The 12,475-nt window shown below is 35.8% G+C and overlaps 1 protein-coding gene and 1 pseudogene across 1 annotated transcript; both read left to right on the top strand.

Moving 5' to 3' along the window:
- Nucleotides 1-3,977: 3,977 nt before the first annotated feature.
- On the top strand, nucleotides 3,978-4,669 carry LOC125216820 (ethylene-responsive transcription factor 1B pseudogene; annotated as a pseudogene).
- A 3,480-nt stretch (nucleotides 4,670-8,149) lies between these two features.
- Nucleotides 8,150-12,190, top strand: LOC125210591 (cysteine-rich receptor-like protein kinase 2). The gene is made up of 8 exons (XM_048110127.2): nucleotides 8,150-8,571; nucleotides 9,938-10,332; nucleotides 10,400-10,522; nucleotides 10,657-10,784; nucleotides 10,863-11,073; nucleotides 11,158-11,389; nucleotides 11,450-11,600; nucleotides 11,716-12,190. Exons 1-8 carry the CDS (start codon nucleotides 8,180-8,182, stop codon nucleotides 12,037-12,039), a joined length of 1,956 nt encoding a protein of 651 aa, XP_047966084.1. The 5' UTR covers nucleotides 8,150-8,179; the 3' UTR covers nucleotides 12,040-12,190.
- The last annotated feature ends 285 nt before the right edge of the window (nucleotides 12,191-12,475 follow it).

Genomic DNA, 12,475 nt, shown 5'->3' with positions numbered 1-12,475 from the left:
TTTTTTTATAAATATTCAAATGCTACTATATATTGATTCTGCAAGCTACAATCTTTGAATGATATGAACTTTCATACATTACTAACTTCGAAGATTCTCACCATATTTAAAAAATAATCATTATTTGCCCCAAATGTCATAATTTACATTACAAATTAATATTTCAGATTTATGTTGAGCTGAAATGAAACTTGAGACTCGTCATGAAACACCTATATAGTACCCTAAAATATTAAAAAACCGACGATAAAAACCTATGGCAATTTGCCTCATCTTTATCCGATCCCCAAAATTCTTATACTACTATACATATCCATATTTGACATGGGTTTGTTATGTTAGCTAGTATAAGATCAGTGCACACTAAAATTTTAGTTTCAAAACGATGGACCAAAATTATTGCAACATTTCGAAGATGAATTTATCAAGTTCCGGATTGCAATGGAAATACCTCTTTTAATGGAAAACTGTTAGTACTATTAAATCGGGCAATTGTAATTTTCACTGTTGCGCCGACAGATGAAGACAAAACCCCACTGTGAAAGAGGGAATAGATATTATAATTAATTTCCTCTACTTTTAAATAATTGAAAACCCATCTTCGAACAAAAACATTTCCTTACATTTATTTCTCAATCCAGATGTCAAACTCACCCCACACGCTTGAAATGACGATGAAGCCCTTCGAGAGAGAACGACCACACTCCAAAACAACAAATATCCCATTCTCATGTATATACGTGAGCTTTTAACTAATCTGTTTTTGTCCTTCGTTTAGTCACTTGTTTATATATGTTTAAACACATAATTGAACATTTCACTTTTATCTCTTTCTAATTCCATCCTATTTTTAATAGTTATTCATCTTGCATAAAATTGGTTACTAAATACTACTCCCTCCGTCCCACATAATTCGTCCCAGTTTCTCATTTCGGTTTGTCCCACATAATTTGTCCCACTTCACTTTTACCATATTTGGTAGTGTACCTCATGTTCCACTAACTCATTTCTACTCACATTTTATTATAAAACTAAATAAAAGTAGGACTCACATTACACTAACTTTTTCAACTCACTTTTAATTATATTTCTTAAAACCCGTACCCGGTCAAAGTGGTACGGAGGGAGTAACCTTTAATCCCCTAGTTATATGTGATGGTTGGCACATCAAATTTCTTGTTGACTTGTTTTTTTTCTTCATATTCTATTACCACCAATTGATGCAATTCCATCGACGCCAAAAAAACGCTTGGAATAACTTAAACTCGAAATGGGCTTGCGAAATAGGCTGATGAGTCAAACTCATTGCCTTAGCCAAGATGTAATATGGATTTTGTCATATTGACTTCGTTTAAGGGTTCAAATTGCCATATAATTTTATAGGGATTTTTCTTAGTTTACATAATTTCATTTTATTTCATTTCAAGTGCTTAGGGTTTCAAAATCTCATACTCCCTTCGGCCCATAAAAATATAGGCAGATGATATGGCATGGGAATAATAAAATTGGTAAAGTAAGAAAGAGAGGAGAAGGGTCGTTGAAATTAGTGTTAGTGGATAGTGGGACCCACATTATTATTAGTGTTTTGATAGTACTGGTATATGTTGTAAATAACTTGGGTGTATCAAAAAAAAAATTGGATAGTCGAAAATAAAAAAGTGCACATATTTTTATGTGACGGAGGAGTATAAATGATTTCTTTCATTATTTTGCAGGCAATTTTTATCACTTTTAATAAATTTAAATTTAAGAAACTAAGATTTCTCTTAAACTTTTATAGTTTAGTCATTCTTGTGACACGTTTTGCAAATAGTTGGTATCACGGTCCACGTTTATTATCAATGTCGAACTTGGACGTGGTGGCAGTCGTGGTAGGGAACGAGGAGAGTATCTTCTAAACGAAGGCATTCATAGACAACGAGGAGAGTAATAGTAGTAGTTCCTTGTAATTACTCCATGTACATACGATTGGACAACGTTTGGCCACATGGAATAGTAGTTCTTGAAGATCATTGAACTTCAATAATACAGCATTGACTTAAGAACCCAATCAAAAAGCACCCATTTTAATATCGATCGACGTCAATCAGTCAATAGAAATTGTTAATATTTGTAGAGAAAACTGTTGTACGTAATATACTCTGAAATGATAACTCCACGAGACCACGACTGACATAAACATTGTATCAATATTATTGAGATATTATTAGGAGATGCTGATGCCAAACCCTATATTCGGGAAAGATAATTTATACAAGTACTTGTTTCGTAAGAGATGACGTGTGGCATGATGATGCATATTTGATAATTGTAGGAAGCTTAATTCAAGAATGGTGCTCAGCCGACGGATAAAGACAAAAGAGAGGGCCAATGCACGCCTACAAATTTAATTTTTGTCAGATAAAATAATAAATACTCGTCTGTGTAATTGGATTGACCGAGACACTTCTATAACTGAAAATTGAACATTTATTTTAACTTTAAGTAATTGGTTCCATATCAAAGTGACTTTCTTTTCAACATGAAATTTAAAAAATTAATATTTATTAAATTAAATGATGAAAGTATAAATATATAAAAGAATAAAATAGAGAGATAATGAAAGTCAAATAAGAAAATTGATCATTTGTGTAAAACAATCAAAAAAGGAAAATCAAATCACTTGTATAAAGAGTAATATTTAGGGGTCGATTGATGCATCACACCTTATAATCATACCTACATCAATTTCGATACGACATACCTAAAATACCGTTTTACATAAAATACCACCACAATCTTACCGAAAATAGTACTTTTGTACAAAATATTCAAATCAATAAAATTTAAAATTAATAAAACTCAACAATTAAAATCAATAAAAGTCTTAGTTTGCTATTTTTTCCGACATCTATATTCATAGTCAATGGTGTTGGGCCTGTTTTAGTTATATGGAATATATTTTTGTGGAGTTATCTTTTATTTGATTGTTTGTTGTAGAAAGATTTTCGAACTTGCGTGAAGTTTTGTTAGCATTAATTCATAGTTGTGCTTGTCAAACTTGCTTACTTAGTTAAGGTTTATTTTAAAGCTTTGTTTAGTGTTCTTATAGTGTTGTTATATATTGATCGAAATTTTGGAAAGGAAAATTATAAAAAAATATTTTTAGTTCAGCCTTTAACTTGTTCTTTTTGTTTGCATATAATTTCTAGTATATATATGACTCTTCTTGTTCTTTTTAGTTCTTATATTTCTCGGTTAAAGTCAAAATAGTCGATTTTTGTAGGGACTTTAGTTGTATTTCTAGCTTTAATTTTACACGTTTGAATATGGTTCTAGTTGTTTTCGGTTTTTGGTACTCCTTCATTACCAGTGTTCTTAGATTTCCATTTCAGCTTCATTGAGAGTTTGTTTTTCTGCCTTTTTTTTATATATTTGGTATTTCCGAAGCAAATTTGTTTAGGTGTTTTACTTGATAATTTTCTAACATGTTTTGATATTATATAGTGAAATATGTATGGCTTAGTCTGAACTAAACGTGAAACCACGTCATTTAAACGTCATAATTCTTAAATTTGACGTTGAATAAAATGTATCTAATAGGATAAAATATTCCTCATACATGTGTCAGATTTGAAGAATAACTCGCCATAGTAAAATGTTACTACTATACTAATCTTAAATTTTTTATTTTTAAGATCACTTCCAAAGTTTACGATTTTAATAAATATTTAGTTTATTGCAAAATGATCTTTCGTATATTAATTATTCTAGTATAGAAAATTCAGCTACTACATTTTGCAATCAAGTTTTTTGGGTGACACTAAACAGCTTATTTTAGCCTGGAACACTGACATTTTGAATTTTTCAATCTCATAATTGTCCTTAAAAGAATAAAGAATATAACCAAAACTAACTATGCATAGATAAAGCCAAGAAATACAAGTTGTCCAAGAATCTAAATGAAGTCTAACCTCCATCTTTATCTTTCACCCCACCATTTAAAACTTCACACAATTTTCTAGTTTTGAGCTGAATAATGAGATGGAGTCATATTCACATTTCAAAGAACAAAATCTCATATCATTTAAAATCTCACCATCGCAAGAAGCTGAGCCCTCCAACATCAACAATGATAATGTAGAAAAGCGATACATTGGAGTAAGAAAGAGGCCATGGGGCAAATTTGCAGCAGAAATTAGGGATTCCACACGGCATGGAACGAGGGTTTGGCTCGGCACATTCAACACTGCGGAAGAGGCTGCTTTAGCTTATGACCAAGCTGCATTCGCGACGCGAGGCGCCTTAGTTCCACTTAATTTTCCCATAGAGAGAGTGGTGGAATCTCTTGAGAAGATCAAGTTCAGCTGCGAGGAGGGCTCGTCGCCTGCGAAAGCCCTAAAAGAGTCGCACAAGACGACAAAGCAAAGATGCAGTGGAAAGAAACAAGTTGGAGAAGCAGAGTATAGAGTTGTGCTTCATGATTTGGGATCTGATTTGTTGGATCAACTCTTGTCTCAGAGTTGTAATACTAGTTTATCGCCATCAAATGAATACTGATTTTCTTGTGAGTAAATTTATCTTTATCTTTTATTGCTGTGTATTGATTTGCAGTATTCAGTTATTTAAGCCCTATCTTCTGTAAAATGAATAAAGGCATAGTTGCAATTTGATCTTGGAGATGTTTTTGAAGAGTAATATTGGTGTTCTCATTATATATATTTGATATTTTATGCAATATATGCCGACTTTTTTATAGGGGACAACGTATATAACAATGTGTAACAGTCCACATTCCCCTCCATCTCATAAGTAAAAATTTATACATATATGCTTAACCTTCAAAACATAACCATCGAGATCACCATTGTGTAACGTAGTTCCAGCTGCTTGTGTTTATGCACTATGTGTCAAATACATGGCATAATCTTTGTTAATTGGCTGGCCCAGTTGATCTTTGATCTCGGTCCACTCTGCTTAAAGCCCGAACTTACATCATTTGCACCGGTGGCTGCCACACATCGCTCCATGCGGATAACGCCCCGTGACTGTTGGATGGAGAGTGGGAGATGAAGACTCACCCTTATACATCCACTCTCTCCGTCTCTCTCTCTCTCTCACTCTCACTTTCTGTTTTTTTCTCTTTGTGAATATGCTTTCCATTCTATGTAGGTGGACTCTCTTTCTATCTTCGTTTTCTAAGTGATACTTTCCTTTTCGAGTGATTCGTTTGATTCGATGTGTGAGTAATTGACCTTGGAATTTCTTAGTAAAGGTTAAATTCTAGGTTTACTCGCGAGTGTCAGCGCCTAATCAGAACCTTAGTTCTCAAAGTCGATATATAGTAAGATCTGTGAGAGGTTGTGAGTTTCAGAGTTTTTCTTATGAATTTTCCTTCATGGTGTTGTAGTGACTATGTGATTGTGGTAGTTGGTGCAATCCAGGGTTTCAGTGTCTTTCACCTCTTTTCTCGAGATCTTTAGTAAAAGGTGTTTTCGCATGCGGTCTATGTCTGTGCGACATTGAGCCTCCAAATCTCTTATTATCTGAGTTCTACATGTGTTCATCTTCAAAGTTTTCTTGTGCTCATACTATACTAACTTGTGTGTTGCTGTACAAGGGTGTGAAGTACACGGAGTTGGTTTAAGTCTAAGTAGATCTAATAGTTATAGTGTTGTTATATCATGTTTTGTTGTAAGTAATCTGTTATGTGAGAGATAGATCATCTCTAATTATGTGATCAGAAAAAAGGTCTTGGTAATTAGTGGGCCTTGGTGGTGTGATCTCGTATCAATTTCGTTGGATTCTTTCATTATAGTTTACCACGCAAGACCTTAATATATTGGATGTTTTCTTCATCAATTACTCTTTAATTAGTTAGCTCACTGCATGTTAAAAATCTATTAATTCTTGTCGTACATCTACTTAATAATGATCATGTCTCATCTATATAAGTGTGAATAATCCTCTCATTTTATGAGGCTTTTTATAAGGGTGAGTGACTCATTTCTAATATGGTATCAGAAAGAACCCAAGTAGATAATGGATCTCTTTATCTCTTGTCTTGTCTACCTCATGTGTGAAAGTTTGATATTCATTATAGCCCACATGTGTGAGGGTGTTAAAAATCTCTTAAATTTTGTCTCACATCGACTTGATGATTATCCGGTCTCATCTATATAAAGTGTGGATAACCCTCCCCCTTATGAGACCTTTTAAGGGGATAAGTGGTATATTTCTAATATGATATCAGAACGGACCCAAGTCAATTATGAATCTTTTTTACTCTTAGATCTTATCTTGTCTGCTTTACATGTAGAAGTTCGATGTTGGCCCATACATGCGGAAGTGTTTTAAAAATCTCTTAAATTTTGTTCCACATTGATTTGCTAATGATCATGTCTTTATATAAGTGTGGATTTCCTCTCGCGTAAGACCTCTGAGAAGTGAAAGGCTTATTTCTCATACTACATAATACAAACTTTTGTTAAAAAATGAGATACAAAATAACGTGTGTAATACAATCCAAAAGAAGAACAAAAAAAAGGTACAAATAACTGAAATGAATTACAAAACGAAAACTGTAACCGTAAATGTGAATAAATCAAGTCAAAGAGTCATTTTCCCGCAAGACGAGATACGTCTCGGTAGTGCTTTCAGATTGAAGTGTCGTTACCAAATATAAAAAGTCTATGTCTTGTTCATTACAACACCGTAGATAGAATAAGCTTCGACGAACAGGATGAAGGTGATGATAGAGTTTCGACAGAAGACTATGCGTAGATGGAGAGCTTATGATGTAGAGAATGCTTTGGAGATTGTGTTGGTGTGTAGAATGTATGGAGTGACTACCTATTTATAGGTGTAGTTCACTACATTGAAGGTTGTTGGTCAACACATACTTTAAGTCAATGATGATGGTTGGATTGTAACCGCTAAGGTTACATGCCGTTACGGAAGCTGAAGGCTGATCCTGGACGGGGCGTAACTTGACACTCCTCACATTTGGGTTCAATCACAACGTGGACATTGTTACGTGAAAGTCACATTTGCTTCGTCGCATCATGTTGGCGACGCAACTCGCTGACTTGGACTGGTAAGGTGGTCTAAAAGATTAGGCTGGGGCTCGGACGAATCCCAACAACCAGGCCTAAGCAACAGCTTGAAGACCAATTGTCAATATTTAAGTGCACGACACGCGAGTACGGTGCCCAAAAAGCAAAGGGCACGGCCGCGGCACGCGCGTGTTAGTTTTATCGCCCATCTTAGCCCACTGTAATTATATATGTAATAATTTGGCCTGTTAAATATTCTCTACGTCCCATAATAGGTGTCACACTTTCATTTTTAGTTTGTAATCACATTTCATATTTTTTGGAAAAAATTCTCTCTCCATTAATATGAATATACTATTTTCTCTCCTCACTTAACACACAAAACAACATATCCTAAAATCTCGTGTCATTACCCGTGTGTCATCTTTTATGGGACGGAGGGAGTACATGTTCAATTAGGCTCTCCCACCAATGTGGGATAATTAACACTTGTTAATTAATCCTTTGGTTTTTTTCATTGCTTTTTCTGTAGCCCCGTTTCTATAACTAACTTTAATTCATTACTTTTCACTCACTAGGAATCGACTTATTAAAAATAAATATGTCATGATCATCTACTCCGAACGTAGATCGATCCTATATCATTTAATTTCACAAATGAAAGGTTCCGCCATGTCAACGACGCGGTCAATACCCTTTAACTGGACACGATTCCAACAACTACTTTAATAAAACTGATATGCACAAAGCTGAAAAATAATTATGAGGTGTTTCAATTTGCTCTTTAATTAAAAGTTCGAAAAAGTCTCTTAAGAGGCGAATTTATGTATAGTTACAAAATATGGCTAAGACCAAGAAATATCTTAACACTAATGAGACAAAATGGAATATATTTACGATTTAATAAATATTTATCTATGAATGATGATAAAATGAAGATAATTGCCAATAATGATCCACTTCGGAATCAGTCTTGTATTTCACTATTTGCAATCGATTGTAAATAGGAAATAAAATTAAAGTATATGAATAGAGAATAGTTAATGCCTTCTATTTCTGAATTTTATATTTTGTCAAGTTGACTCCATACAATAAATAGTCACCCACCAGCACACAGACAAATAAGCGTAGTACAATTCAGATCAATGCCAACCACAACCAGATGGAGATGTTGGCCCCGCCTGATTATCACGCTGGCCGCCGTCTCGATCTGGTGGCAAAAAGCAGAATCTCAGCCGCAGATTAATCTGCTAAACAAGGGATGCAGCCAGTATAATGCAACCAATGCAGCCGATTTTTTCGACAACCTTAACGCAACCTTCAGCAACCTCAGAGCTCAGCTCTCGGGCGGCGGAGGCAGGCTGTTTGCGACGGCGGAGCAGGCCAGGTCTTCGGACCCGGCCTACGCCATGGCTCAGTGCAGAAACTACATGACGGAAAGGGATTGCCTGGCCTGCTATGACGCCGCCGTCGCGCAGATTCGGAACTGCTCCGCCGCCAATGGCGCTCGGGTTATCTACGATGGCTGTTTCCTCAGGTGATTATTCTTATCTTTTTCCAAACATTTATGAACGTTTTTTCTTATGTGGAATTCAGTGTTGATTTGGGAAGGAAGAAGTGATTTTGCATATCTTTTTGTTATTTGGTTATCAATTACTATCATGTGTATATGATCTGAATAGTTATGTACATATCCTTTGATTCGAACAAATCAGGCTGATTGAAATTTGAAAAGATTAAGAAAAGATATTGAGAATATTTATTTTGTTATCAATTAAATGTGTTCAATACATAGTTTTAGGACATTAAAAGAAGGAAAATTTATGTATAACAATCATATAGAATTCCATATTCTAGGATGTCTATTTTCTTGATATGCGCCCAGATTAATCATGGAGTTTTTCGAATCAAAAAAATATCTACTATCTATCGTATTATATATGCTATACGTTCGACCTAGTAAAGATGAGTAAGCTAATCAAATATAGATTAGGTGACTTTGATATTCCACCCTTCAAGTATAGCATATTAATGGTCGATTTAAGTCATATGAATGGTTTAATAGTATGACATGTAACAAATCATTCTCGAAAATAAAACATACATAGCTCAGGGAATTAGTTTAAATTAATAAAAGGAAAAAAGTATTATAATATTTTTTAGGTTCATGTGTTTTAGAAATTAAAATGAAATATGTAATTTCTTAATACAACTTGGCAGATTAGTGGATTTGTTGGCAAGTCATTTGGTTTCATTTTCATATGAATTTAAAATGTTTACTAAATTAATGGGAGATGACCTACGTTCCGAATATTCCATATGAAAAGGCTCTATCTGAATTATTTTCCAATACATTTTGGTTAAGTGCCAACACCTACAGAGGAAATAATAAATAATACAGTATCCCTACGTTAGAAAACAATAAAATTAAATAAATAGATAAAATATCATACAAAGTCGTAGGATCGTAATACTTCAGGCCGGCACATGGTCATAATCACAAATTTAGAATGTTTGTGTGAATTTCCTTCATTTCTCTGTACTTACTTTATTGAATTAAATAGTCTCATTTTCATACTTGTTTCTTGTTTTCTCTCTTCCATTTCATTCTCTCTTAATATAGTCCCTTATAATTTAATTTTGTATAATACGACGCTGTTTCGGCCTCTATAATGTGGCGGGATTGTGATTATATAAGTAAATCAGATGATCCTAATTAGTTGCAAAATCATTAATTTAATAATTCAATAGTTTGATAATTGGAAGACAGAATTTTAAGTGTACACAGAAACTAGAATTTGGCGAAAAATTAGCCCTCTAGGAATAATAGTATGTAAATGGAAAGTTCGTCTATTTTGACTATTTACTATTGAGTAGCTTGGTTGTTTCCACCTGACTATAAGGTATGAGAGCAACAACTTCTACGATCAAACAACCCTTCCCGGAAACGTCCAAATCTGCGGCAACCGGTCGGCGCCAGAGGCTGCCGTTTTCAGAGCAACAGGAGAGGCATTGCTAGAGGATCTTACACTAGCAACACCTAAAATGAATCCCTTTTATGCAGCAAGCAAGAGGTCCATCGCCAACTTAACTGTTTATGCCGTCGCGCAGTGTGCTCAAACCATCACCCAAGATGGCTGCAGAGATTGCCTAACCGTTGCATACAGAAACGTACAGGCCTGCTTGCCTGATGCAGATGGAAGGGCTGTTGATGCTGCTTGCTTTTTAAGATATTCCGACGCTCCATTTTTCGCTGATAATCAGACGACAAACATTGCGCCCTTTCTAGGATCAAAAGGTAGTTATTACCCCCTCTGTTCCTTGTTAATAGAGGCATTTCTTAATCTGATGCGTTGTGTATTTAGGGAATTCAAACAAGAAGAAGGCGATTATTGGCGGCGCGGTAGGAGGTGGTGGTCTTGTTCTTATCTTGGCTGCCTTCTTTTTATGGTACAAGTTTGCAAGGAAGCCAGAAACTTCCCCAAGAAGTGAGTGCGAATTAGAAAATATGCAAGCAATATATAAGTGCAAATAATGCGAGGTCTTTTGTCGAGTGTCGCAAAAGCAAAACTGTGAGGGCTTTGCGCAAAGCGAACAATATCATACTGATAATGAAATGCAGGTGACATTTTGGGGGCAACGCAACTGCAAGGTCCGAACAGATACAGCTACAAGGATTTGAAAGCGGCAACCAGTAATTTCAGTAAGGAAAATAAGCTCGGGGAAGGCGGTTTTGGAGATGTATACAAGGTAGAAATAAATATGCATATGAGATACGCGATTTTGTGGTTTTGTCGTTGAAACGAAGATGTTGGAACTCATGAGCAGGCGACGTTGAAAAATGGGAACGTTGTAGCAGTGAAGAAACTCAACATAAACTATAGCAGAGCAAAGGCAGATTTCGAGAGTGAAGTAAGGCTTATAAGCAATGTCCATCACCGCAATCTTGTCCGTCTACTAGGATGCTGCAGCAAGGGATCTGATCTTCTTCTCGTCTACGAGTACATGGAGAATGGAAGCCTCGACAGATTCTTATACGGTATGTTTATATACTATAGTTATCGCATTTCTCCAATACGCGCTTAATTGTAGTATCATGTAAACATGAGTGATTGTGCATTAGGCGATAAACGAGGATGTCTGAAATGGAAGCAGCGATTCGACATATTATTTGGCACAGCGAGAGGCCTTGCCTATCTGCACGAGCAGTACCACGTAACCATCATACATCGCGATGTGAAGCCTGGCAACATTCTACTCGACAAAGAGTTTCAAGCCAAAATAGCTGATTTCGGGCTGGCAAGGCTTCTCCCAGAGGATCAGAGCCATGTTAGCACCAAATTTGCTGGCACATTGTAAGCCATGTTAACATTTACAAATGTTGTTTTTCATTGTTACTGAATGGTCAAATTCAGGGGATATACAGCGCCAGAATACGCGGTCCACGGCCATTTATCAGAGAAAGTTGACACCTACAGCTTCGGAGTTGTGATCCTGGAAATGATCAGCGGTAGAAGAAGCAGCGACATGGATGTGGAGGCTGAGACTGGATACCTTCTAGAAGAGGTAAACCAACTCCTAAGCCTAAGCTGTATATAACTGTTGTCCAATCACAATTAGTTTGAGGTCTTTCGGGAGTGACTGCCATAATAGTAAACGCCGTCAATATTTGTGGTTGCAGGCGTGGAGGCTGTACGAGGGCGGGATGCATGAGAAGCTAGCGGACGAGACTTTGGAGGCAGATGACTATAAAGTTGAGGAATTGAAGAAAATGGTGGAAATTGGTTTGATGTGCACGCAGTCGCCAGCGTCTTCAAGGCCAAGCATGTCAGAGATTGTGGCGATGCTTCTAAGCGACGGATCGTTGGAGGGGAAAGTTCCGAACAGGGCAAGTTGGAGCTACGGGAACAGGGTTGGTCTTGGTGGTGAGACGAGTACATCGCGAACAACGGGATCGACTGCCACGAATGCTACTAACTCCTTCACACACTTCACAGGGCGCTAGCAAAATTGTTCAAGGATCATTCTTTGCGGATGTTTTACTTATTTTTAATAGCAAAAGAGTGTTATGATTTCTTTGTTTCCTCAATTTATGTAAAGAATGAACTGAACTTTGTTATTTGCTACTGAACTTTGATAGTATTGTGTTTTTTTCACTTTTCCGATGTTTTAGACTAAAATGCCCCTCGTGCCATGGAGGGTATTTTGGTACATTTTCACATTCCAAATAAGTAACATATCAAATACCTTATTAATCTGTGTTGAGTATTTTTTTTAATTCAAGAACTAAACATTTTTCATAAAAAATGGATTTAACACACCAAATATTATGCGCACGTTCTGATACAACACATTAATACCCTATTGAGAGTTTATAATCATAATAAGAATTTATTTATGATGGGGTATAAAAAATCTACCAGAGGGCACCTCAAATCACT

The sequence above is a fragment of the Salvia hispanica genome, chromosome 3 (genome assembly GCF_029641045.1).
Source record: "Salvia hispanica isolate PSC_SH4W2 chromosome 3, Shi_PSC_v1, whole genome shotgun sequence".
NCBI lineage: Eukaryota > Viridiplantae > Streptophyta > Magnoliopsida > Lamiales > Lamiaceae > Salvia > Salvia hispanica.
This window is presented reverse-complemented; position numbering and strand designations above follow the sequence as displayed.

What these genes read in the sequence shown, in the direction of transcription:
- LOC125210591 (XM_048110127.2), top strand. Translation starts at nt 8,180, where the DNA reads ATGCCAACCACAACCAGATGGAGATGTTGGCCCCGCCTGATTATCACG. An exon ending in GTTTTGGAGATGTATACAAG is followed by an intron (nt 10,785 to 10,862) that starts GTAGAAATAAAT and finishes ACTCATGAGCAG; the next exon opens with GCGACGTTGAAAAATGGGAA. An exon ending in CTGGATACCTTCTAGAAGAG is followed by an intron (nt 11,601 to 11,715) that starts GTAAACCAACTC and finishes TTGTGGTTGCAG; the next exon opens with GCGTGGAGGCTGTACGAGGG.